Source organism: Hipposideros armiger, unplaced genomic scaffold (genome assembly GCF_001890085.2).
Source record: "Hipposideros armiger isolate ML-2016 unplaced genomic scaffold, ASM189008v1 scaffold_542, whole genome shotgun sequence".
Lineage (NCBI taxonomy): Eukaryota > Metazoa > Chordata > Mammalia > Chiroptera > Hipposideridae > Hipposideros > Hipposideros armiger.
In genome coordinates this window covers 234,364-261,435 of record NW_017731892.1, presented here as the reverse complement: position 1 = coordinate 261,435, position 27,072 = coordinate 234,364, and the positions used below count along the sequence as shown (strand labels likewise).

The 27,072-nt window shown below is 39.3% G+C and overlaps 1 protein-coding gene across 3 annotated transcripts in view; it reads left to right on the top strand.

Moving 5' to 3' along the window:
• The window catches only part of TMX3 (thioredoxin related transmembrane protein 3), a 38,893-nt gene extending 12,188 nt beyond the window's left edge, over positions 1-26,705 (top strand). For 2 of the 3 annotated variants that reach the window (XM_019668903.1, XM_019668905.1), the window contains 12 exons: positions 4,995-5,040; positions 6,349-6,429; positions 8,643-8,742; positions 9,373-9,450; positions 11,838-11,904; positions 12,905-13,003; positions 15,720-15,777; positions 15,961-16,014; positions 16,642-16,698; positions 20,395-20,524; positions 21,780-21,848; positions 23,222-26,705. In XM_019668903.1, coding sequence (XP_019524448.1) covers positions 4,995-5,040; positions 6,349-6,429; positions 8,643-8,742; positions 9,373-9,450; positions 11,838-11,904; positions 12,905-13,003; positions 15,720-15,777; positions 15,961-16,014; positions 16,642-16,698; positions 20,395-20,524; positions 21,780-21,848; positions 23,222-23,482 — 1,100 coding nt within the window. In that variant the 3' untranslated portion in view covers positions 23,483-26,705. The remainder of the gene's footprint in view (positions 1-4,994; positions 5,041-6,348; positions 6,430-8,642; positions 8,743-9,372; positions 9,451-11,837; positions 11,905-12,904; positions 13,004-15,719; positions 15,778-15,960; positions 16,015-16,641; positions 16,699-20,394; positions 20,525-21,779; positions 21,849-23,221) is intronic. The other variant, XM_019668904.1, reaches the window with a different exon arrangement.
• The last annotated feature ends 367 nt before the right edge of the window (positions 26,706-27,072 follow it).

Here is a 27,072-nt window from a genome sequence, read left to right as displayed (position 1 = left end):
ACTGATGTGCCTCGCCCGGGAAGAGCGCAATGATGGTGCCAACTTTGGCCAGTGAAGCAACGTCCTCCACAACTAGACTGAAGAACAAAACGACAGCAGCTTGTCTGTTCCCCTTCCCCCAATTCCCCAGCACTGTTCCCATCCCTCCAATTCCCCAATAAAAATCTTTAAAAAAAACAAAAAACAATATTGTTATAGGTCTTAAGACTGCATATGTTTGTAGCTTTTTACATTCTTTATGATGGGACTTTTTTCCATTTCATTTGCATAAGCTAATAAGAGGTTTAAATTTTGCCTGTAATGTCATGATATTGGTTTTATTTCTTGTTCACTTAGCATTTTGTTGAATTCTTAGGAAAAAAAACCTCTATAGAGGTTGCAGTGTATGAAATGCATAAATGTACCACAGGTCAAGAAACCACCTAACTTTAGGTAACGTGAGGGGAACTGCTATTCGCGAGACCACTCTGTGCCAAGCCTTGCGTATGTGCCTCACACTTCCCACCCTGTACCCCTCAGATATAGAATAGCAATGCTCCTCTACTCCCCTCCCGACCTGCATGGTGGTGCTTGCTGGAAAGTCCTGTGACTACTTGAGTCGCACATAGTTTATTGAAAAACCATCATTCATCAGGTATTTAATGAGTGCTTCCACGTGCCATGGTATGCCAGGCACGCTCTAGGCATTGGTGAGACATTAGTGAGCAAAACAGACAAATGTTTCCCCTCGTGTGGAATGGATATTCTGTGGGGACAGTGACCAGTGAACGTAAGTCAATTGCCTGGTGTTACTTAGTGTTCAATGTCAGTGATGGATGCGTTTTCCACTTTATTATAGAATCAAGGAGATCTTTTATGCGCTATGGAGAAAACGATATTTATCATCTTAGTATTTAAAGAAAGTTGATAAGTATACAGAGACCACTGTCCAGAAACTACAGATAGATTTTTGGCATATAATTCTTAAAGGTTCCTTAGATACTTCAGGCAGCTCCAATACAGGCATTCTAGTAGAGCTTGGAATGAAACAGGTAGAGACTGAATTTCTTTCTCAAGCGAGCTGCCACATTGTTCCGAGTCTAAGCGTAGCACCCCGGGGGCTCGGCCGTCTCACAGATGCCTCTTCCTCCCCAAAGGTCGCCCTTGAGGCGCTCACAGGAGCGGTGTTTCTCAGAGTTGAGCCTGCACACCAGCTGCGCAGGCTCACCCGGGTGCTCACATGCATTCAGATTCCTGAGGCCCCCACCAGGCCTACCGCATGTAAACTTCTGGGATCGGGTCAGGAGAATCTGCATTTTTACATGGACTTAGGTGACTGCTGTGCGCTTATGTTAGCGAATCACAAAGTACAGCATTATTTTGATGAATAGTTATTTATAGGACTTTGGTTTGGGGCGGGATAGGATTATTCAGTGACCAAGTGCAGAAAACCTCTGAAGTATTTGAGGAGAGCTTACTTCGCAGTTGTGTAATTGCAGTGATAGGAAGCAAATGCCATCACACCCAGTCCAGCAAATCTCGGTGCAGAGAATTCTTAGCTAGACAAATAGGAACTGTTGTGATTCACCCCGCCCTGTGTGTTTGGAATTGTACCAGAAATGTCTTGATGCATAATGTTAACTAATAATACTATAATCAAATAACATTAAAAAGTGGTATAATGTCCAGCATAAATTCAGTTACATATTTTAGCTTCTCTTTTTGTACATACCCCTTCAAAAGTGAGTGCTAAAATGGTCTCATTCAGAAGTTAAAGTGTGAGGTTAGCTGTAATGATGTATTGATTTTTGTTACGAAGCCATTGAAATTCTGTTTATTCCTCAACCTAAGTGTGACAGAGTTTTATGTAAAGATCATGTTTTACCTCTCTCTCTGATGTATAAACTTGCAGTGGCATTTGGCCAATAACATTCTTATTCTGATTCCTTGTTCACAGATTATATTTGCAAATTAGTTTTGGTCAGTGGCTGTACCTCAGAGTTGCTCAAACTTGGCACTGCTGACGTCTGGGACCAGATAATTTTTCCTTTGCAGGGAGAAGGGGTTCCTGTGCCTTGTAGGATGTCTTAACAGCACCGCTGGCCTCTACCCACTAGATACCAGTCGCGCCCTTCTCCTCCGCACAACCAAACATGTCTCCAGACACTGCCCAGTGGCTCCTGAAGGGCAGAATCACCCGCAGTTGAGAACCACGGGCTATAGTTTTTCTCTTTTCATGTCAGACACATAGTGACGCTAAATAGTGCTCTTGAGCTGAAAAGGACTTCGGATTGAGTTCACCTCCTTACTCCTTCCACCCTCCCAGTGTACAGAGGAAGTGACAAGGTAATCAGTGGTGAAATGACTGAGTAATTTCAGACACCACCAGTGAGAGGCAGAAGCAGAACTAGGTGCAGAGCCCAAGGTCACCGTGGTTCACCTGCAAGCCTGCTTCTACCATCAAGTTGTTATTTCAGGGAGAAAACAGGCCTGAGATGGGGCTTCACGTATAACCTCAACTTACGAGCATCTAAAATTACAAAACTTCTGGGGAGGTTATTTATTTTACAAACAGATTTCAGTTTGTAAAGAAATTGTTCCCAGGTTTCTATCCAAACTGTTCTCTAATATGAAAAAAGAAAGAAAAAAATTAAATGCAGACTTGAGTTTCAGCCTCAGCCTTGCTACCTAATCAGTGCTTGCTCCCAAGTTACCAGGTCTTCCTAAGTATGATATCATCTGAAAAATAATGGTAGCACCCTTTCCCCTCACAAACTTGTTTTCAGGTGTAGTTGAAGGTGTGTAAAAGCCAGTTACAAGCTATCCTGCCTGTGCTAATTCTTACTAATATTACCTGTACGTTGGTGCATTGGCAGGTAATTACAATATTTAGCAGTGAGATCAGGGTCAAGAACAGGCAGGAAGCGCACCTTGCACTTGAGGGTCTTGTGTGCCCGGTTCTGTTAGATTCTTTCTCTCAGGTTTTCTCATTTTACAACCTGACCTTCACCCTACAAGATGAACGGCAACCTCAGAAGGGAGGGCACAGTGAGAAGTTAAGAAACTTAAGCAGACCGCACAGATGAGAAGTGGAGAAGTCGGGGCCCTGACCTGGGTCTACAGCGCATGCTTTGCCTCTGGGCGTTTTCGGACCTTACAGCCTCCCGCCTCTAGCGAAACCTGAGTTTGAAGTTTTAGGAGCCAGTGTTAGTGAAATCCTGTCAGAAACGAGGGTTAATGCTCAAGGAGCGAAGGGACTCCAGAGTGGGTGGTGGTCTCCCTCTCACCGTGTAGACACGGACGCTGAGGCGGAGGAATGTCAGCGATGGGGCCCAGGGTGCTGAGCTGGCGATGCCGTGAGTTTCTCTCTGAGCCTGCTGAGAAACACAACATCAAGCTGTAAGACACCACCGCTGCATCGCCTCATCGATGGCATATCTCATTTGTTTGATTTGACTTGTGTATCAGTAAATGTTATGCTGAATTATGTGAGGAATTGCTAGTGGCACATATGCTCCTCGCCAGTCAGTTATTAGTGTTGATGTTTTATCAGTTTTTAGGGAGTTTCAGTTGAAAGCAATGAGGGCTCGTATTTATTTCCCTGCCTCCTGAATTTGGGATGCAAAGCACTAATAGCATAGTTTACTCACATAACCTCCCCCAGATAACTTCCGTGAAGGCAATCTCAGTAGCCATGCAGTGTCACATACAATGTCACACTCTCAGTAACAGCAGCCTTCGGTTAGCACACACTTGACAGAGTTCTGTCCTGAACTAGACGGGCACAAGGTAGGGGATGGGTCTCAGTTCACATGGCTTTTCAGAGGCAGGACTTAATCTCTAGAACCTGAGCTCTTATTTCTGTTAACCTATGCTGTTTGTGTTGCCTCTCATAAAAGGCAGCTTGATCACTTTCCAGTCCCCTCGGCTCTCGCTCCGTATGTTTAAGGCGAAGCTCTGGAGTTGACAGGAAGGCAGAGAGATTTGGGGGTGTTCTTTTGCCACAAATTGGCGTTGTCTTTATTCTTGTGCATTGGTGGGGAGTGATTTGAAACCAAAGATAAATGGTTACTAAAGTGATCAGTAAACTGGAACCCATATATAGATCTAGTTTTCTGATACCCCACTGTGATAAGAAAATACCCTGGAAATGAAGAAAATTCACAAAGGGAGAGCACATGTGAGTAAATACAGGGTTCTTTACATATGCTAATGTAATTGTGTAAATATTTTGTGTATTGCCTATTAACTGAGAACATATTATTTTTTTCTTTCCCCTTCTAGTTGCCTTGAATCTGTAAAATATATAGTATTAACTTGCTATTTGGATTTCTATAATTCATAAAGTCCTAATTATCATTTGCTTGCCTTTGTTACTGTTTCTTTCCCACAAAACAATGCCATGGTTGTGACTGTTGTCTCATTTTAACTAAGGATTTCAGAATAACCTTTGTGACAATTGGAATGATTCTAGGTTATCATAAAAGCAGAAACTTCTAAAAAGTAAAGTTGCTTTTAGATCATATATTGACTGTAGGAATTAAGTAATTTTGCAGATTTGGTTTATGTTTTTAAAATTAAAATACAATGCAGTTCCTTTAAGACTCAGAAAACATTACAGGGAGAGATGGGCCTTTTAAAGAAATATTTTTCCTGGAAATGAAGTTAAATGAGAAGTGACGCTTTATATATGTGTATATATTTTTTAACAAGAGTATCTTCTAAAATAAGTACTTTAGAGATACAATTTTAACTATTCTTTCGGCATTTATTCCTTATTTTGTCATAGCATTTTGTGCGGGCCATAAGTTAGACTATTAAGTACTTATTTTGTATGAGAATGTCATGGTTTTTTTTTTTTTTTTGTATGTGACTATATTCTTTTTAGACTTAAAAGCAAAATATATGAGTTTGTATAAATATATATATACTTTTTCTAAGTAAAAGGCTCATTTATTACCTAGTTTCTCATTTTTAAAAAAAATTTAGAATTATTTATTCTTTTTCTTATCAAGGCATTGCTTCAGAGTTTGGAGTTCGAGGTTATCCAACAATTAAGCTGTAAGTTGAGTGTTGTATGTTTATATGTATATTTTTAATAGTTCACTCTTCTTACGTCTTATTACATTAATTTCTAGTAGCTTCCTTGGAGAATTGAAGATTTGAGTGCAGCAGTTCTTTCTAGGTGCAGTATGTGATTAAAGGGCAGGGACTGCATCTTTTTTTATGCTTTTCTTTGTATTTAGGTAAATGTGTTGTTTACTGCTAATTTACTAAACGTATTTGAGTACTAACTGTGCAGGACAAGGGATAACGGTCTCAAGTTATAAGAGGCCTTTTACCCTTGAGCTCAAGAGTGTATTCTGCTTTGTCACGTGAACCTGTCTCCTAACAGATTGTGCTTTTCTATAATAGACATTGCCTTTGAGATGAAAGAAACCAAGAGAATCAAATTTATGAAAGTTCATTCTAATCTGTAGGTGTCGATCAGGTCTAATATAGAGCGTATAAGTTGGAAGAAATGGTGTGATAATTCTACAGGGCTCATTTTATAATGATTGCACTGAATTTTCTCAGGGGTTTCATCTGTGTCCTTATTTTGGTAATGTGGGGAGTTAAATTATTTTGAAACTTAATTTTATGTGAAGTAAGTTTTTATTTTGGTATTTTAAAATCTCAAGTTTCAAAATTTGAGTAATTTTAAGTTATTTCTTGGGTTTTGTGTTCACCTCTCACCTTCCCCTGCTTTTTAAAAATGTTTGCTAAACTTCTTACTTCCTTGTGTTAAATAAGTTATGCTTTCCAATATTTCTGTTTAATTATAGATGTTCTTTTGTGCTTTTACAGTTTTGTTTTGTTTTCACAATTCATTGGCAGACTTTTGGAAATTACCTAATTTTCCAGAAGTGTTTTTATGCAATTTTACTCTGTAATCATGGCGCCTCTATCAGGTTACTGCAATGTTATATTCAAATTCGTTTTACCTCCACCAAAATGATTTTAATTCCCTGTCCTTGTACTTACCTTTTAAAAGAGAAGAGAGTGCTAGTGGGAATTACAATGCTTTAACAAGCTCTTCACCATGAATATGTAGATTATTCATTATTTAGCAGTCATAGACACAGCTATCAAATACAGAGTAAAATATTATCATGTAATTTGAATAAAATACAGCCTTTTTCTTTATGTTTGGAGTTGCTGGTCTCCTGAAGCCAGTTGTCTATTTTATGTGGTTATGCTACTTCTAAAACACGTACACATTAACTATTTTATATACTGTAATTTTATGTAATGATAGTGGTTAGCATTAAATATTAAAACAGTTGAAATAATCCAAGCTTTTTTCTTTTTTTCTTTTTTCTTTTTAAGATTAAAGGGGGACTTGGCCTATAATTATAGAGGACCACGAACTAAAGATGATATTATTGAGTTTGCTCACAGAGTATCTGGGTAAGTTTTTCCAAGGGAAGGCCTCTACTACATGACATTAATATTTGAAAACTAAATGCGTTTTAGTAGACCATTATTGAACACACATATTTTTAGGGACTTAGTCTAAATAAGATGTGTCTGTTTATTTATGAGAAAAGAGGGTTATGTAGGTTTAAAAACACAAAAGGGTCCGTGATTTTTATTATATACTTATTAACCTCATATTTAAATTCATTCAGTGTATAGAAGAATTTTTCCCCCAATTTTAAAGACATTTTCAAAATTTGAATACTTCTAACCACTTTGTGAGTCTTACTGTTTATTTTAGTATAATTTTGCTTTTGTACTCCCTGGTTTCATCAATTTATTTTTGTTGTTACCTAATTTCAAAGTTTTTCGAGAAACCCCACTATTCTGAATAGATTTGTGCTTTTAATCCCTAGCCTGTGATACTGGAAAATGCTTTTAGATGCAGCTAAAATAGTCCCCTTGATCTGCCTCATGCTGCTTCATGCCAACTCTGAGGTATTATTGCACATTTTGCTTATAATGTGACATAATTAGAACCCAGAGATCTATTTGAATTATAGATCTCTGAAGCTTTACCGATAAGGAGCAGAAATTCTTCCACAAGCATGTCCTGTTGGTTTGAATGGTAATTTTGTTTTTTAACCTGCCTATTGCTCAGGTATAAAGAAAGCTGGTGTTTATCATTATTAAAGTGATTACGTGCAACTTTTTGAAGACAACACTCATCATGATGGGCTAGCCTATATTGACTTTCAAAGTATAAGTACTTTCTTATGAGTGTAACAGTATATATATTCTATTGCTAGCTTTCAGTAGCTTTAAGGTAAATTGAAATACTGGGATGGATTTCTTGGGTGGCATAATACCATCTGGCTTAAATTATTTTTGAGAAAAGGCACAGAATTAGGAATGATCTTACACTTTATATTAAAGTTTACAAAGCTTATTATAACTTGTACTGTATTTTCTCATTGGTTGCATATTTCATTTTCTGTGTTTGTTTTGTGAATAAATAAATTTTGAGATAACTTTATGTGAGGGGATTACTGGTAGGATGTACTTTATTCCTCCACGATTTAGATTAGTCGTACATTTTGGCAGTTTTTAATGAGGTTTGGTATAAGCTTCGAAGGGCTTCTTCTGATGTAATTAGGGTTGACTCTTTTGCAAATGAAATTTCAAGAGTCAATTCTGGAGTTGCATCACTTACCAGTTAATTACTGAAGTAAAAGTAGGCCCTGGAGTAGAGTGACGCAATGCATCTAAAGAGTTATGCATTTTGAAAATACGTTTGCCCCTGTAAAATAAGTTTTGTTCTTTTTGCAAATTTGGTGGAGTAATAATCTCACAGGCCGCATTTAGAAGAAAACTGCCTTTTTTAGTTTTTTAACAATATTTTGTAAATTATATGTTTTGTAATAACCTTTGGTGTTAATTCATTTCTGAGTCTATTTGGCTTTGAAATATGCTTATCTAATAAAACCTTTGTACTGTTTTCTTTTTATCAGTTTCTTAGGTACTGTTATGAAAACCATTTTCCATTTTGTTTTTCCTGAAAGGAATAACATACTTAGGAAACATTTTATAGTTTAATCTCTATAGGGTATTTTAAAACTACATGAATTTAAATGGACAGAGTAAGACATAAATATTCTTAACACAGCATAAACTCCTGGGATAGTATTTCATAGTGTGTTTGTGTGAATGATCTTTTGAAAGGAAGAAAAAATAAATAATTCTCATGTGGATTGTTTTGTTTTTGCTGAGGACTCTAAATAAATGTTTTTGCCTATCAAAATATTGGCTAGAATCATACTCTTTAAAGGGATATTTTTGAAACTTAGCTTTGAAACTGACAGGCTAAATTATAGGTGGCTATGTTTTTATTAAAATGGTGTAGTAGTTGTCATGAGCTACAGTTGTATTAGATTTATATGAATGGGATGATACACTTAAAATGCAGTTAATACAGCATTTAAACTTTATAGCTTTAGACATGATAGGCTTTCATATAAATAAGAGTCAGTTGTGCACTATCCTTAGTTCAAATGCAAGTTTGTGTTGCATTCCCTTTTGGGTTTGGTTTGGTTTGAATTGTGGTGAAATACATATAACACAAGATTCACCACCTTCACCACTTTACGTGAACCGTTCGCAATATTAAGTACATTCACATCGTTAACGTTTTTGTTTCTAAACAGAGCTCTAATTCGGCCACTTCCAAGTCAGCAGATGTTTGAACACGTGCAGAAAAGACATCGTGTGTTTTTCGTTTATGTAGGTGGAGAGTCACCTCTGAAGGTACGAATGATTTTATGTTTTTAATCTGAAAACACAGATGTATTGTAGTTTACTGTTCTGTATAGTCAAAATTTCACTGGAGACTCAAAATACTTCACACTTATTGGAAATACTTCAGTTCAATCTAAATATTTTTACAATAACAACAGTTTATATTGTACCCTCTTTATGAAACCAAAGTGAGTGAAAGTGGGTAGATGGCATCCGCCTTAGCATTTCTTCTATTAGGGACTTGATTGTTTGAATTTATATTGCTTTTTAGTATTTTGAGTCTTTGAGACTGCAGAGTGCATTTGAGTGTAAAATTTTTAAAGGCAAAAGATCATTATCTTAAATTATTCTATATGTGTGTATACATACACATATCTCTTCCTATAATCATCAAGTTCAATTACTAAATATAAATTCATCTTATGTTATATTTAAAGAACTTTTATTTAGAGGAGTATGAGAGTACTTAGTTACAATGCTTTTTCACCGTAAAAACAATTTATTTCATTTGCTTATATCCCATCTTTTCACATTAAAGGACTTACGGTAGAAAATTGTGATGATACTACTTGCTCTGAATGTTTAATAAGGAATGAATTTTGATATTTAAGTCACCTTGCTTTGTTTGTATTTTCACAGGAGAAATACATAGATGCGGCTTCAGAACTAATTGTATATACATACTTCTTTTCTGCCTCAGAAGAAGTGGTTCCTGAGGTAATATTTACAGTTGGATTTTCATCACTTAATTTCGTAACACTGCTTCTTCCCCTCTATTCCGTGCCGTGCGCTGTGTGTGTGAAGTCCCCATCTGTGGCAAGGCGGGTGTCAGGGTCCTGGTAGACGGAGCTTCCATTCTCATGGGGGAGGGCCGACTAAATGTCAGCGTTATAGGTGAGGCCTTCTGTTGGGCCTTCAGACTGAGGTAGTGATCCTCAGTAAACAAATCTACCTACGGGATCGTAACTGCGATGAAAAAAAGATAAATACAGGAGCGCTGTGACAGTAGGGGCCGTTGGGAGGTGGGACGGCTGCTCTAGACTCGTTGATCAGGAAATATGTGTCTGAGAGGATAGTTTGAACTGGGGCTTCCGGGAGATGAAGGAGCCATGCAGAGACTTGTGGCCGGAGTACCCAAGAAACGGAACCCATACCGCCGGGGCCCAAGGTGAGGACACGCCTGGCACGTGGAGGAGCAGAGCCCTGACACCATCGCAGTCCTCATATGACGACGGGATGTCAGATCAAAACCCCTGGGACATACAACATCTGGGTGGGCACTTACAGCGTTGCTACACGGGCACACTTGTTCGTTATTAGGTGTTTTTTTTTTTAATACCTTATTTCCCCATGTATAAGATGCACCCTTTTTCGAAAAATTTGGGGCCTAAAAACTGGGTGCGTCTTGTACAGTGGATGTAGATTTTTTTACTTGCATTTCCTGCTGAGAACGAGGCAATTACATGAAGACAGCGATTCGTCATCAGACACAGATGAGGACAAGCTAATGGTTGGGAGTTTTGACAGTGATGAGGAGTTGTATGAATTTTATGATGAATAAAACTTGAGTTCAGTAACTTTATATAATACTTTTTTTTTTCAAATTTCAGGCCCCAAAATTAAGGTGCGTCTTATACATGGGCACATCTTATACATGGGGAAATACGGTAATAGCCATCTTAACTAGTTTCTTTAACATTCGTTAATTATTCCTACAAATATCAATATTTGTCATTTCTTTTTAGTTCTGAGTATGTGGCTGCAAAAGTCAGCTGCGGAGTAGTAGATATTTCAGAATAATGTGAGGACTTTTCCTCCCGTAGGAGGACAAATAAGGATAAAACCCATGATTTTATATTGTCCCCATATTTTGAATTTTAATGTTTGGTCATGCAAAGCTTTCCAACTAGTATTTATAAGAATTGCAATAAGTGAAACAAGGGAATATGAAGATGGATTAGACGTTTCTGACTAAAGGATGCTTAAAGATGAACGGAGAAGTTTGTCACGTAGGCACATAACTGTGATGGAAGAAAGTAAGTTTAAAGCACCACAAGGAAAGAGGAGGCGGGATTCGGAATTCGGGGAAACAGGTGGCTGCAGGTTCAGCTCTTCAGTAATATGACGGGGTGGCCCACTCAGGGGTTTCCTTGAAGAGAGCGATGCTGAATGCGAAGAAATGCTTGCAAAACACCTTTGGGGTTGCATTCCTAGACGAGGGTGGATACAGGCACACTCGATGATAGAGCCTTGCCGAAGCTTTACCACTGCCCTTAAAATAGCTCTTTGCATGGCACTGTACCATTTTTCAGTAGTAACGTGACCAGATCCTTCTACATTACGTGGCATATGCCTCCTCCCTTTTATAAACAAGGCAGCTGTTTTTATTGTTATTTTATTAGTTATCTACTGAACTGTTTATTTGTTGTTACTTTCAGTATTACCACACTCATGTGATAACTCTGTGGCTTACCCAAATTATATCTCTTCGGCTCTAATACTGATTTCTTTACCATAATTGTACCATTTTGAAATAATTATAACAGGTATAGGAAGCAGCTACCTTCTGACTGAATCCCTTATTATCAAACAGCATTGTAAGTTTCCATTTATAAAGCAATTTACAGTATGTTAGCAGACCTAACTCCTGACTCGCTGGTGAGATGGGGGGACTCAGTGTCCTTGATGTTCAGAGGAGGAAGCTCACGCCCCAAGTAAAGTGATGGACTCATGACATAGCTTTGGAGAGGTGGGGAAGGACTCGAACCCGCCTGCGCTGGTGGGTACCTTACCTGCTGCTCTGCTGCCACCTCAGAGTGCCTCTCATCCTTAATTGCCATGATATCTTTAGGTTTATTATCAACTCTAAGAATATTCCATGGTTTTCTCCATAGAAAACGGCACTGTGACAAGGGGTGTGTAAAGAGAAATCAAACCCAGTCCTTGGATGAACTTGGGACTGACTGTGCTCTTTTTCACTGTTTGTAACAATTTTGTCATTGTTCTATTTGTTTTTTTCTTGCATCCTTTATTACTTTTGAAATCATAGCTATCAATGGAAATTTTTTAAATGATCAGATTATTTACACGTCTGATTTTTGCAGTATGTGACACTGAAAGAGATGCCCGCTGTGCTTGTTTTCAAAGATGAAACTTACTTTGTTTATGATGGTAAGTTCCAAAGTTTTAGCTCATATAAAATGCTTTAAAATTAAAATGCTGTGTCTGTTATAGGACTTAAGCAAGGGTGACACATTTAGTAAATTCAGCTGCTGCTTACAGCTCTCATGAGTTGAATGACTCATCCATTTTTCTTACCCTTCAGCTTGACTTTTTCCATTTAGTGTTCTTTCCTTTTGGGGTTTTTTGTTTGTTTTTTGTTTTGGTCAGGTCATCTTCCTTTTTGAGACGTGAACCCTGTGCAGTTTCTATACGTTACTTTAAAATATGCAAAATTATTTTTTAAAAAGATAAAACATTTCGGACTCACAAAAAATTGAAGAAATAAAACCCCTTGAATCATGGTAGCACCCTAGTATATTCTGCTCTTAGCTCCTCCTTTCCCTGCTGGACAGAAGTAACCATCACCTGCTATTCAGCATTTCTTCATCAAAGCAGATCCTTAGTCTATTTGTAAAATATTTTTCTTACATGCAACATACATCATAGTAAAGAGAATGCTCAAGTAATAAGTCCCTACCCACATACCCACTCACCCAGGTTAGATAGAACATTACCAAGACCTTACCACATTTGTTTCCACAAGTGTTTTTCTTTGTTGAATTATTTTAAAGCAAATCCCGGTGGCATTTCATCATTCTTTGCTTCATTATGCACCTCTTAAAAATGTGGACTTTTTATTTTTTTGGACAACCACATGCTGTTACAACACTTAACAAAATTAACGCTAATTCTCTGGCATTGTCAAATACCTGCTCCCACAATTCCCAGGTGCTATGTGGTCCCCTAGGGTGGTCAGCAAACACACAGTGAAGGACTGCTCTGTGCATTAATCCTTTAGTACATCGGAGGGTTCAGAATAGATTTTACAAATGAAATTTATGAATCTAAGATTATACTCCTGTGTCTGAATTTTATGCATATTGTTAGGATAGAACTTAAACATTTTAATCACATATTTACACCATAACTTATCAACTTTGTTTTTAAGAATACGAAGACGGTGATCTGTCATCTTGGATCAATAGGGAGAGGTTTCAGAATTATCTGACTATGGATGGCTTCCTCCTGTATGAACTTGGAGACACCGGTAACAAACATATACACAATTTTCCATGACTCTATGGAATTTTTCCTTAATTGATTACTTAAATCTGATTCTGTAGGAAATGAGTTTTAAGCTCTATTTTATAATTTCATTTCTTCTTTAGACCTGAATGCTAGTTCTGCTTTATGAGAATATAGATTAATTTTACCAAAGAACATAGCTCTGATGTGAATCAAAGATTAGCTAGAGACGGCTTACTAATAGAAGTGAGAGTGGCAAGAGAACAGAGCCTGGATAATAAGTAAATGAGAAAAACAACAACCAGTAAGCTATACTCAGGAGGCTGATTTTGTAATGAGAGTTGAATAAAACTCGCACAACCGTCCAGCCTGCTTTTACTTGTAGGGAAAATACGGGTATCAAATGGCATGGTTCCTTAAAGCTACAGGGTTGAGATTGACAGGCAGAGCAAATATATATACAGACACAAAACAGAAAGCTGTAAGAAGATAACCACATGGCCTCAAATACATGAAAACTACAGAAATGAAAAGCCAACCATGTAAGTTTCAGGAGGATGTGCTTCGTAAATTTATAGTGAATTACAAATAAGAAATCATGATTACGTTACCACATTTGTTTCTGTTCACAGCTTTATGATAAGTAGGATGAAGTATAGTTTTCGTTTAAAAGAGTGGGGAAACTTCACTCAAGGCTCAGGTTTTTTTATTTGAGAAGTGATGGTCATTAGTTTCCACTTGCTGATTTTCTGCTCTGGAATCTGGTTAGGAATACAAATTAGAAATGTCCTAATGATCCTCCTGTTATTTCCTAGCTCTTTCTTAGGTGATATTTGTTCTGGTTCCTGAGCCTGCTTTTGTAGCATCCTGTGGCTGGTGGTGTTTCTGTCTTTGCCTCTGATCCTCACAGAGGGAGGCAGTATTAGCTCAGCATAGGAGGCTGCCATGAGCGCTGGCAGAGGTGTGGGTTTACTTTGTGATTCTCAGGCCCACGTGAAGGGAAAGGGGAAATGGGGGAATTCAGTCATTTTGCTTTCAGCTGTTGTGATCACAGGACACAGCATGACCCCAAGGTAATTAAAGTTGGCTCTGTCACATAGCGGCTGCTCCCGAGTAATTGGGCAAGAGGCTGGCTGGTGCCGTCAGCCTTCCTGCGCACGTCCAGCAGAAGGGCCCTCGGTAGCTCACGCGCTCGTCTCTTCACCTGAGCACTTACACAAGCCCACAGCCGACTCCTGATTCTCAGTGGCCTCGGACACTTCGTGTCTCCCCAGAAACTGCGCGCTCTGCGCCGTGGGACTGCTGCCTGCGTCTGCGCACCCATTTTCACTCTGGCCTTCTTCCACCCTCCCTCCTCCAACCACACTGATTTTCAGGGTTGTAGAGGCTTTGCATCTTGCACCAAAGCACCTTTATGCACCCTGTTTTCTTTGCCTGGAAATGTGTAGCTAATTTATGTTCATGCGCCAGAGTCAGACCAAATGTTGCTTCCGTAGGAAAGTCTTTCATGGACCCCTCAAGCTGCATGAGTTGACTCTGTAATACTCCTGTGAAACACCGTGTTCCTTTCCCTCAGAACTCGTCCCTTCGTTTACCACGCGTCTGTTTGTGTTACTGTCCTCCCTACTAGACTGCTTTCCACAGTCCAGAGTGGGTCTGTGCACGCTTGTCACCATGTCCCTGGGAACTAGCCCGGGGCTGGGTACGGTGCCTGGTGCTCAGGAATTGTGAAATTAACAAGTGAGAAGCGGACTGCATTGGCCTATGAGAAGACACTCTGTGTACTGTAGGCATTTTGGGGAAAAAAAATCTCAAGAAGCACTTGAGAATTAAAGAAGCACAGAAAAACCAAGCACTGAATAGTAAATCAAATAATATTTCAGAAACAATCATTGTGAGTTAGTATTTTCAGTTGAGGGTTAAAAAAGAGTCAAGATTGTGTGGAATTTAAAGACACGCGAGCGGTATGGAATTAGGAAGAAGCATTTGGATGTGGGGGTAGCTTACTGATTTAATATTGCATTCATGTACCTGCTCTGAGCCACAAACCATCCCAACATTTTTCTCATTCAACTCTCCTGTTAACTCTGAAGTAGATACTAGTTTCCAGATAAGTTGAAGTTCACTGAGGTTAAGTCACACAGCTAACAAATGACGGTGCTTCACCACTGTTCTCCTGGGCCGAGACCCCAGTAGACACTGCTGGATCGCAGTGTCTGGCTGTCTGATCCCGCGCTCTCACGCTGCCTTCCTAGAGGATATCAGAGATGAAAGTAACTTACGTTCTATACAGGGATAAGTAAACCTGAGTCCATTTTATCCTGTGTGTTCCGGCGAGTAGTGACCGTGGTCCTGGAGGGAATGGCAGTGTGAAAGTCCTCTCCTTATATATCATTCCTTCAGAGCTGTAGTACCTCAGAGTGAACTTCTTTTATCAACTTATTTCTTACGGTTTCAGCTTTTGACAGACTGCTTATTTTAATCACTTCATGAGTTATGTGGGAAAATACAATTTGTGTATATGAATTGTTAAACATTGGCTATTATTTACATTTTGAGGACGGGCGGTGTGGAGGAACGTAACCACTTGGGGCTGACTAACTCACCAACTCACTGAGCATAATGTGTAGGGTAATTGGAAACAGTGTTTACTAATTCCCAACTCGCAGCTTCAATAATAGCTGAAAAGTTTGCATAAAGAGGGTTGTTGAACTTAGATATGTCATTCTTAATTTCAGGAAAACTTGTGGCTATTGCTGTTATTGATGAGAAAAACACATCAATCGAACACACCAGGTACAGTGCCTTGAAATTGTTTTAAGCTTCAAATATCACCTAATTCAGACTTGACGTGGCTTCAGATAAACTTAGCATAGTATCTTTTCCTGCAGTATTACATAAGGCGGCAGATGTTATAATTGAGTAACTATATGTTTTTCAAGCGAAAAATGAAGTAGTCCTGTATTTGTTCTTTTACAGATTAAAGTCGGTTATTCAGGAAGTTGCTAGAGATTACAGAGACCAGTTCCACAGGTAGGTGCTTGCGTTCTGGATGATTCCTTTATCTTTAGTTACATTTTGTAAAATCGTAAACCAAAAGTAGCATTTTATACTTTCCAAGATGAATACAGAAATATGAATTGTCTGGACTTGATATTTGTTGATACGTGTCCTACAAGTAAAAAAAAATATATAATTTCTATCATACCTGCTTCTTGATATTTTTGTTGTGTGCTAAATCATTGTTGCTGCCATAAGAGACATTTAATATAATTTTTTGTATTATTTAATATCCCCTTTTTGTTCTGTGTCTTCTAATGATGCATCAGTGTATCTCTCCTGTTACATAGTATGAGCATCTTCTGAGTATTCCTGTTTAGAGTAAGTGGGCAATTTTTCTTAAACGCATTTTTGTTAGAAAAGCTTATGTTGCCCTGCATTTTAAACATATATAAGTGAAATAGAAATGTCTTAAAATTGGTTTAATTTGACTTATTATATTTGTATCTCAAAAGCCAGCAGAGTTCACACTCTTAATTATATGTGACTTATATGTTTACATGCTTACCAGGCTCAGCTCTCCTTTTTGTGTATTTAATATTGCCCTCTCTTTCCCTTTTTTTTTTTTTTTGTTTTTTGTTTTGTTTTGTTGTTGGTTAGGGATTTTCAGTTTGGACATATGGATGGAAATGACTATATAAATACCTTGCTGATGGAGTAAGTAAAGTGCTAAATGATGAAATGATTTTGCTACCAATTCTATCAATTTTTAAATTTCTGTTTCTGAGGTAGAAAGACTAATAGCTGAAAAAGGCAGGGTGTATGTTGATGCAGATATTCTCCCATTAAATATTTTACTTTAATTTTTAAACGTATATTTGAAAAATTGAAACTTTCATATTGTTCTATACTAAAAAAAGTTGTCTCCCAATTTAGTGTTAATAATTTATAGTATTTTGAAAAGAAGACATCATGCAAAAACTTGAAAATGTTGTAGTTGCTGTTTAATATACCCTTAACTTAAGATCACTTTTAATGAACAAATGTAAGTTAAGTAGAAAGTTTTTAGCATTCAAGTATTGCTTGTTATTCTAGAATAATTTATTTTAACAGACTAAAATAACTTTATGGGGAAAATATACAATTTTAAAATAATTTCATCAGTTGTGTTTGTGATGTAAAGATCTGATTTGTCTCTTCAGAAAGTTGAAAGTTGATATTGGAAAACATTTGCTATGCCTATGCTGAACTAATAAATTTCAAATAAGACCCCACTCTGTTTAGTGGACATTTAGTGAGTATTTACTGTATGTCATAGATTGTGTTTGAGACTTTCGATGCAAAAACGGAGTAAATTAGAGCCCGTCTTCAAAAACTTACAGTCGGCTAAGACATCACCATCACAGAACTGTGGAAAGGTCTGTGCAGTAGACGGCTCTGGAAACAGACTTTCACGCCCCACCCCAGCGCACACCAAGGTGGGGGCTCAGAAAATGCTTGCCTGAGGAGGCAGTCCTTAAGAGAGGCTCTGAAGAATGAGAAGTTAGCTGAATAAAGAATTCAGAGAGGTTGTTTCAGGCAGAGCATAAAAGCAAACACAAGTGGTGGGAGCGAAATGGGGCTTAGGAAAGTGCTGGAGCCTTAACATGGCCCCTGGTGCACAGATGGGGAAAGCTCACCAGGACGGACGCTCGTTCAGCGGCATCCATCGAGCGCCCGTAGGTACGTCTGCAGCACTGCGCTGAGTTGGGTCCTTGTTCGCTTTGCTCAGCAGCACAGGTGTAGTAGATGGATGCCTTCGTTCATTGGTGCAATGTATTGACTTAGAGCCTTCCATTGTCCAAGTAAGGACAGTGGGGAAATGAAACCAAACTTAAAACTCAAAGTGACAGGCATAATTTTCAGCTAAAAGCCTGAAGTGATAAAGTAGCGTTACCTTTCTTCATTTATATTCAGTTTTTTATACCTGTTATTCTAATTTGAGAAGGTTTACCAGAGATACAAAGTACCAGATATAAAATATGTAATGAAGAAATCACGACAAAGGAAATCTGTACAATTTGTGAAGGTACTTGAAAAATTTGGCCCTGAATTTTTAATACTCAGAACCAAGTAGAAAAGCATTATTTGAAGAGAGTCTGCAAGAGACCGAAGCAATTTGTGTCCAATAAACAACTGCTTGACCCAGGATAGTATTCAGAATATCTAGAGATAGAGACTCATTCCCTCATGGGTATTATTCCTAATGAGAATTGTGAGAAGTTTTGAGCTACAGTTGTGATCAGAGAACACCAATACTCTCCACCACCAGCCCCTTATAATTTGGAGTGTTTTTGGTTTTTTATTCATACTGTGCTTTTTGGTTTGTTTTATTTTTGAGAGAGGAGAGAAGATATATAGTGATGGTTATATAATAATTGAAAGCCCTCACTGGGTACCTGCCCAGTGACCGATGCTTATTTCTAACTTTTATAGTAACTCAGTGAGGGGTCAGCACTATTACTACCTACATTTTATGTAGACAAGGAAATTCAAATTTCTTAGAAGACACTCAGGGGAGTTAAATTAGACCCCAAAGGACGCCCACCAAGTAAGTTACAGAAACCCAGTCCCCAAATCCAGATCGCTCTTGCTCCAAAAGCTGTGAACGATGGTACATTAATAGTGACAGACAAATTAGTGGAATTTAGTAGGAATTGATTCCTAAAATATTTTTAATGCATGATATTACATAAAAGAAGTACATTGCAGCATTGACTGTATTTTTTACTTTTTCTCAAAATAGGGTGCTATCAGACTTTTGGTCTGTTAAATTATTTTATATTGGGTTTTGTGAGTATAATTAAGAGGGAATAAGGTGAAATGTTATTTTCCATCGTTATTCAAATTGAATTATTTTAAAACAAATAGTTTCCAGTTTAACTGTGTATTTAACTTTTTCATAGAGGTCTTTTCATAGTAAGGCCCCATTCTAATCCATTCCAAAAAATAGGGATTTTTTGCTACTCTTGCATTATGATAACAAAACTGCTTTAAATCAAAAGGCAGTCTCTTATGTTTTTATGAACAAAAATGAAGCCAAGATTTTTTTTTTTTTAATTACACAGTTAACTTTTGCCTAATAATAATACTGGGTAGTAAAGCACCCTGGCACCCAGTGCTTCAAGTAGCAGGTGTTTATTCTGTCACTTGTCTGGGCTTGGCCAACCTTGGTGGGCCACAGCTAGATGTGGCACCAAACTGCCAGTTAGGTTCAGGTCTTCTCCACGTGTCTTTAATGTCCTTGACCCTGGAAGGGCGTTTTCCTGGGAAAATGGCAATCGCAAAACCCAAGACGGCAAGCCCAGCCGTGCAAGCACATTCCTAGCCTCTGCTTCATCGCTTCTGTTGACCAAGTCACATGGCTGCGCCCCGACATAGGGGCAGATGAGCACATGTTGGGGAGGAGAGAGAATTATGAGCAACAAAGCAGCCTACTGGACTAGCACTTACCTGGTGATAATTAACGGCGTGAACTGTTTCCTCTGCAGTTTTTTACATTTGCATAATATTTTCATATACGTAGACATACAAAAAACCATAAACTAATGTGCACATGACATGCAGAATTAAGCGCCATCGTTTTATGATTATGCAAAAACCTGTTTTTGAAAGAAAAAATGTGAATTGTTCCAGTGGAATGAGACATACTGATAATAGTAGTTTTCTGCCTGCAGACTGCATTGCTGTCTGGTATGTCACTCACTACTTCCCGAGGACAGAGTGGGACGTAGAGCCGGACAGTGGGAGTTAGAGAAGTTAGAATGGCCCTCACTGAACATGTTGTGTACGAAGTACTGGGCTGGATGTTGGACTTGGATTTTCTCATGTGATTTTTATAACAAGATAGGTGTACACACACAAACACACACAAACACACACACACACACACACACACACACATTTTATTCATTTACAAATGCAAAATACTAAGCTTAGGAAACTGTGGTAAAGCCCCAGATTTGAAAACAAGCATTGTGACTCCAGAGAACTGCTAGTTACCTGGAGTGCATTTCACTGCGGTGGGTTGTATCTGATTGACAGTGATGGCATTTAAAATAAATGTGTGGCGAGGAATAATATTGCCCAGAAATTGATATTTTATACATATTAATTTTTATCCTTAAGCTTGATCGTGAATACTCGGTTGTCTGATATTGTGTATTAGAATGTTTTTCATATAATCTTAATTTAGCTACTTTTAAATTGATGCACAATTTGAAATTTTCTTCATATAGGCAAAAAGAGGTGACGCTACTAATATACTTCTTTCCTTTTGTGATTATAGTTACTTAGATATAATATAAATACATACCAGAATGTTTATCTCTGTGTTTAATGTGTATTTTGATTTCTTTGTTTTTCTGCTTTCAGTGAATTGAAAGCCCCAACTGTAGTTGTGCTGAACACTTCGAACCAACAGTACTTCTTACTAGACAGACAGGTTGAGAGTGCCGAAGACATGGTCCGGTTCATTAACAGCATTTTGGATGGCACAGTAGAAGTGAGTCGTCCACTTCCATTTTGAAGGGATGATGGGAGGCGATGGAGGGAAAGGACTTTTTGTCTTTTCTTCTGATCCTGGCAGGGAGAGTCAGGGCCGGCCTCCACTCCGCACCTTGCTCCTCTCACATTGTCAGCAGAGCCCCATTCTGTGAGACACAGAAGGTTCTTGCGTGGGAGATGCTGCTCTAAATGTCCCTTAGAGGGTTACTTGGGGGTGTTTTTGTGGTCACAGTGATTGGGAGGTGCTGCTGGCAGCAGAGTCGGGGCGCAGCGCTCCCCCGACTGAGCTTTTCTGGCTCTGAGGACCTTCCTGGACCCCAGGGTGCAGTTGGGTTAAGTTACTCAGGTTGGTTTTCTAAGAAAACCTGTAAGACCGCAGTTTCTTAAGAACTCAGGAAATACATTGAGAATCAGAGCCCCAGTGGAGAGTTCAAAATCCTATAAAATATTTCTCAGAAGTTGGGAACGGTAGTCGTAACTTTTTTTTTTTTTTTTTCGTAAATCTTACTGTAGTTTTTTTCAGACTGGGTTGCAACCCGTATTAGAGAGTCACGGAATCACTTCCATGGGTCGTAGGCAGTGTGCGTCTTAACTCGACAGACTAGAATAAAACAGAAAAGAAAATATGAGTCCTGTGCTTTCATGAAGTTTAATTATTTGTGAGACTTTTGTTTCAGCTTTACACAGACTTTAAGTGAAAGTTGGCTCAGTAACAAGTGTTTCTGCTCTGGAAACAGGAATTTCATATTTGTGAAAATAATACCTGCTGAAATGAAACTTGCCTGTGTGAGTGAGTACTCACCTATTTTAAGTTAGTGAAGCCCAAACTGTTTAACAACTAGGAGGTACCCTAGGTCATATGGCTTAGAAATTCAAGGAATGAGGCTGACTTCAGGGGTGGCTGGATGCCAGCCAGGAACTTGGTCGATTTCCATCAGGAACTTTTCTGCCTCAGCACTTTCTCTAGCTGAGCTTCAGCCTCAGAGAAACTCTCCCAACCCAATAGCCAAGATCCTGCAGCAGGAATCTGAGCTGAACTCATTAGGTGGGCAGGCCTGGCCTGGGGGGGGCGGGGGAGGCCTGCTTCAGAGGACAGCAGGGGGGTGGGGCAGAGGAAACCGGAGATGCCCCCACTTGGCTCGCTCTCTGGTGCTTTTGCTATCTGCACTCAGCCCTCGACCTGCAATTGTAAGATGATGTAACAGAAAAATGAAGTAATAGCAATTTAATTGTCTTTTCCTGTTAAATTGAAGGCTCAAGGAGGTGATAGCATTTTGCAGAGATTGAAAAGAATAGTATTTGATGCCAAATCTACTATTGTGGTAAGTTGTGACAGTTTGTTTTAATGTCATTGATAATTGAGAATATATAGATACATAGGTACTTTATGTCTTAAGGTAAAATCTGGAATTTCAAAGGGTTGGGTAAAAATGCTATCTTTTTAATTTGCAAGGTAAGAACTAGCCTATTTTACATTAAGAAATATTCATCAGGTGGAAATTGTTTCTCTAGTTATTCACTTCTTTATGATTGGTGAGTTACTGGAATTCAGTCACTTGCTAACATGATGTCAAGTGTTTTCAGAGTCTTCACTCGTCCTGCCTTTCTCAGTCTTGCTTTGAGCTCGCAGAAGCCTTTCTTACCACCCCGTCTCCAGCTGTCACCTTGACAGCGGAAGCTTTCCTAGATGTGCCTGAGCCGGAGGCTTAGCTCTCCCTGTCTGTCTGCGGCCTCCCCTGCGAGTTTTCATTCGCTCTGACCAACAGCCGTCATCAAGTCAGACCTAAGCTTCTCCTCTTGGGAAGAAGCGAATTCTCACACCACTCGCCTTATGCCCCGTGTCCCTCAGTTGTCCGTGACCTTCCCTTGTCTTCCTGCTGCCACCAGCATTGGCTGGCCCCGGTTTCCTTGTGCCCTGTGTCCACTCCGTTCTGTCCGCCACCACACAGTTCATGTCACTGACCCAGCGGGTCCTCGTCACCCTTCCCTCTGCGTGCTGCTCGTCGGAAGCCTGTTTTGTGAAGGCGGCGGAAGCTTCGTGCTGGTGCTCTCACCGCCCTGAGAGCTGCCCCGCTCTTACTCTTGTTAAACTTCTGCCCGAAAACAACTTTATTTTGTTCAGCTCTCCTGGTATCTCATTCAAAGTGACCTTGCTCTCCTGTGAACTTGTCTCAAGAGTTAGGGTCACAACCCACAGAAAATATTATAGTTAAAAAACCTATTCAGTAAGATTGCTTTTACTTTTCTAGGAGCTGAGGAGACAGTATATAAATTGAGGGAAATTCAGTTACTGTGGCTTTTCTCCTAACCAGATTAGTAAAAGCTATTTGAAATGTTGTGTGAGAGAAGGTGTATGCACCTTCTCGGGTAAATACCAGCCTTCTCAGTGGCCAGACTCCTCCTGTCCCGGACACAGCCCCAGAGCAGTGGGCACGTCGCCGCCACCTCAGAGACCTTTGTGTCCCTGTGAGAAAAACAATATGTTTAGGAAAGGTTGCAGGGTGTCTTTGGTGCTGCCAGCGGCTGGTTACACACCCGTCCATAACCTCTCTCTCCTGCAGAGACACTGACATCCATTCATTAGGACTCAAAGCAAGTGGGATGCAGCCAGAGGAAGAGATGGTGGTGGTTTGGGATCGGGCCCCCTTTTCCGTGGGCACATTGAGGGGACTGAGCTGTGATCCTGTCTCCACAGTCGATATTCAGGAGCTCCCCGCTGATGGGCTGCTTCCTCTTCGGCCTACCACTGGGTGTCATCAGCATCATGTGCTACGGCATCTACACGGCCGACACGGATGGAGGCTACGTGGAGGAGCGCTACGAAGTGTCCCGAGGCGAGACCGAAGGCCAGGATGCCCCGGAAGCGAGCGGCGAGCAGCAGGAGCCGAGGACTGGAGGCTGTGCCGCGCCTGCCCTGCAGGCGCCCAAGGATGAGTTAGAGAAAAAGACGGACTGAGACGAGCAGAGCAGAACACTTGCTGGGCCTGCAGGTTTCTGGAGTCTGTTTATTGAAATTAGACATTGTATCATGGTCTTTCCAGAGGAGAACATGCTGTTTGCATTTTGCTAGTATCAACTGCACGGATTAAAGCAGTCCTTGCATAAGTGGGGAGATGTTTGGAGCAAACAGGAAACGTTTGTCTAACACACACACATCCCTCAGAGTTCGCCTGGTGGATGTGGTTGTAACAGATTGGTTCTTTGCATGTTTCTCTCTGAGTTCTGTTGCGGAACTAAGATTCTTGGGCAGGGTATTTACATTGGTCAGTCAGGTAGAAGAGCCATGTTTGATAGAGAAAAATAATGCCCCCACCCCCCCACCATCCATTCTCCTCTTATATTTTGGATAAGATTTATATGGACAAAATTAAGTCTTTCAAATTCAGGCACTTTAAAGAGAACTAATAACTTTTTCCGCAGGTCAAATTAGGATTATGAGATTAAAAATAATTTGGTTTTATATAGCATAGTGATTTTATTTTGTTATTATTTTTAAAGGAGAGGAAATGTTGTTACCTTTTAACTTTATACTTAGTTGCATTATAAAATTTTCATATTAGCCTATAGAGTGTCAAAAAAAATAGTCTGTGTTTAATCTTTGCCACATGAACTGGATTTACTTGGAGCAGTGACTCCGAACCAGGCCCGGGAACGCCCTGAGCAGGTGTCTCAGCAGCCACTGAGGGAAGGGCCGCTGTCGCTCCTACCCGGTTGTACCCCAAACAGCTCACTTTCTTTCTCTCTTTATCTGTATTGGGACTTCTTCTAAAAATTTCCTTTGGTAAGAAGCTCTTGCTGCTTTTTAAAGAGTAATAGCAGATCGTGTGTTTATGGTATGGTAACTTATCTAGTACATGTTTATACATGTAAAATGTATTGACATGTGTCTGTTACATAATTTATGGGCATGTCTGTGTTCCTGATGAGTAATGAGTGACGTAATCAGCCTGTCAACAAAATTCATGTCCGGCGATTAAAGAGGGTGCCAGTGACCTTCCCCGTCCTCGCAGTCCTGGCGGCCAGATCAGCCAGCGGCCCATCATCCTCTCGCTCTAGTGAAAGAACGTAGGCATTCTGTCCTGAGTAATGTAGAAACAGTGGTATTTTTTTAAAGTAACAGTTTGATATGTTTGTTGTAGATTATTTTTGAGGCCTTTGTTTTAGCTAAGTTTAGGATTTTTATTAAGTGACTATTATTTTGGGTGATTATTCATGGAGTGATTGAGTTATTCAGTGTAAAGGACATTATTAAACATTTAAAAATGTTTATAATCACTTTAGAACTGTAATTCATGGCCCTACATAAAACTGTAATTTACACATAAAACTGTGTAATTCTTGATACGGAAGTTGTTCAGGGTTTGGATCGCCAAGGGCAGCCTTGGGTCATTTCTGATGCCATGCTGATCACAACCAAACTGAAACTCTATCTTAAGAACTAAGGAGTTAGTGATAATTGCTTTATTGTATCCATGTACTTTATTAGTATATAATAATTACTTATTCTTGATATTTGCACCTCATTATTATTTTTAATAATGAAGCACATACACAGTCACAGGGAATGGAAGGAAATACTAGAATGGAATATTCTTACATGGAAATTGGAGGTGAGTGCTGTTCGTTTAACAAGTGGCTTCCCCTCCGCACAGGAATGAAGGCTTCTTTGGGAGATTACTGTTAATGCTCCCAGCGGTGAAGCCGTGAAAAGCTGAGGCGAGTACGGATGGCTTACCTGAGCCGCAGCCTCGTAGGGAAGTTGACGCTTGGGCATTCCCAGGGCCAGGAGCAGGCAGAACGTGTCATTGCGCCTGTCTTCATGTTTGTCACTCTCAGCTGTCCGTCATCGGCATGTTTTTTACCTTTTCTCAAGTATCATCTATAAAGGGAAGTATCACCTCAATAGGGAAAAGTAAAAAAAAAGTAAAAGCTCAAGTATGTATCAGCAAACAAAAGTCCAGCAGTCTCGGGGGATGTTTTTTTGTCTCTAAATCAATGCCTTAGCCTCTGTTACCTTTTTCACAACTCTGTACTGTTGCCCCGTATTCCATTTATGTTTCAAAGTGTATCTCTGTTGGGAAAACACAATATGTAGATAGATGGTTTATAAGTGAATGATTTGATTTCTTCCTTTTTGTATTAAAATTTCCCTTTTTACTTACTCTAGGATAGTGTCAGACTCTTCACACAACAGATTTAAAATGTTTTGCTCATTGTGTGTTTTTCCCTTCAGTGTGATATCAGAGCTTACTAGGAATGCTGTTTTCCAGAAAAAAAATAATTCAAAGTGAAGGTAGATTTCTGAACGAATCTCGGGGAAGAACAGATAACACCCTAATTCAGTGATAAATCTTACTCTGATTACGTATCAATAGAGGGAATATCCTTCAATCTGTTAAGAGTTTTTTGCCTTCGCCTTTAGTTGCAATAAAGTTCAATTTCTAAATCTAAAATCCAGAATCCCAGATGTGTGCTGCTGAAGCCGGTGTGCAGACAAGATTCAAAGGTGTTTCAGAAGGAGAAAGTGCGCGTTCGCAAGCCCTGTGCAGCCCGTTGTAGCTTGCAGTCGCTTTTCTCTGTGTACATGGACATTTCTCTAGCCACTGCCTCCTGAAACTTCTCCGAGGGGGATTAGACCTGGAACTTGCGTTTTCTTCTTCACACATAGTGCTTCCTGGCGCCTGATTTAGAAGGAACATTACAAGCCAAATATCTAGAGGTTGAAGTAAAAGGTCTGTGTGAGTGGTTAACCCATCAGCTATGTTGTTTTTGTTGAGTGGATTTTGGTCGTTGTTTCTTGTGTTTTGTTTCAGGGCTTTTTTTGGTTTGGGTTTTACAAAAAGTAATTTAAATGTTTTCGTCATTGCTTCAATATGACAGGGAGGTTGGGCAGGGAAAAATCACTCAGCTATTATTATGCAGAAATGGTTCAAATAAAGCATTGTGGGATGTTAAGGCTATCAATTAATTGGTGGGGTTAGGTTTGCCATTTTATTTTTATAAATATCTATTTTTTCTGATTGTGTCTGAGTCCAAGAGTGGGCAAACAATAATTTTCTACTTTGGACTAATCTATAAAGGTTTTTTGAAAGTCTGTATTAGTAGTTGAATCCTGATATCCTGCCTTAAGGCACCAGTTGTAAACCTTTGTTTTTTCTAAAATAAATTAATTGAAAACATGTAATCGTTTGTTTTTTTACAATTTATCTTTTGGGTTTTTGCGACGTGACTAATTCTCCGCAAGCAAAGAGGACAGCTAAGACTGACCGTCCACAAGTTGTTTTTCCCTTTTATTAAATTGTTCATAATTATAGAAACAGAATCTTAAGAGTTTAAACAGACTTGAGACATGCATTTTAATCTCATCCCCTTATAGTACATATAAAGAACCTAAGATTTATAGGTTTGATATGTTTTATATTTGTAAAACGTGATCGTTTGTAAAAATCAGTTACAGAGTTTAAAGTTAGAACAATTGGATTTGAGTCCTTAAGCAACTGCTGCATTGTGATCTTGGACACAACACAGCCACTCCTTATTAAAGTG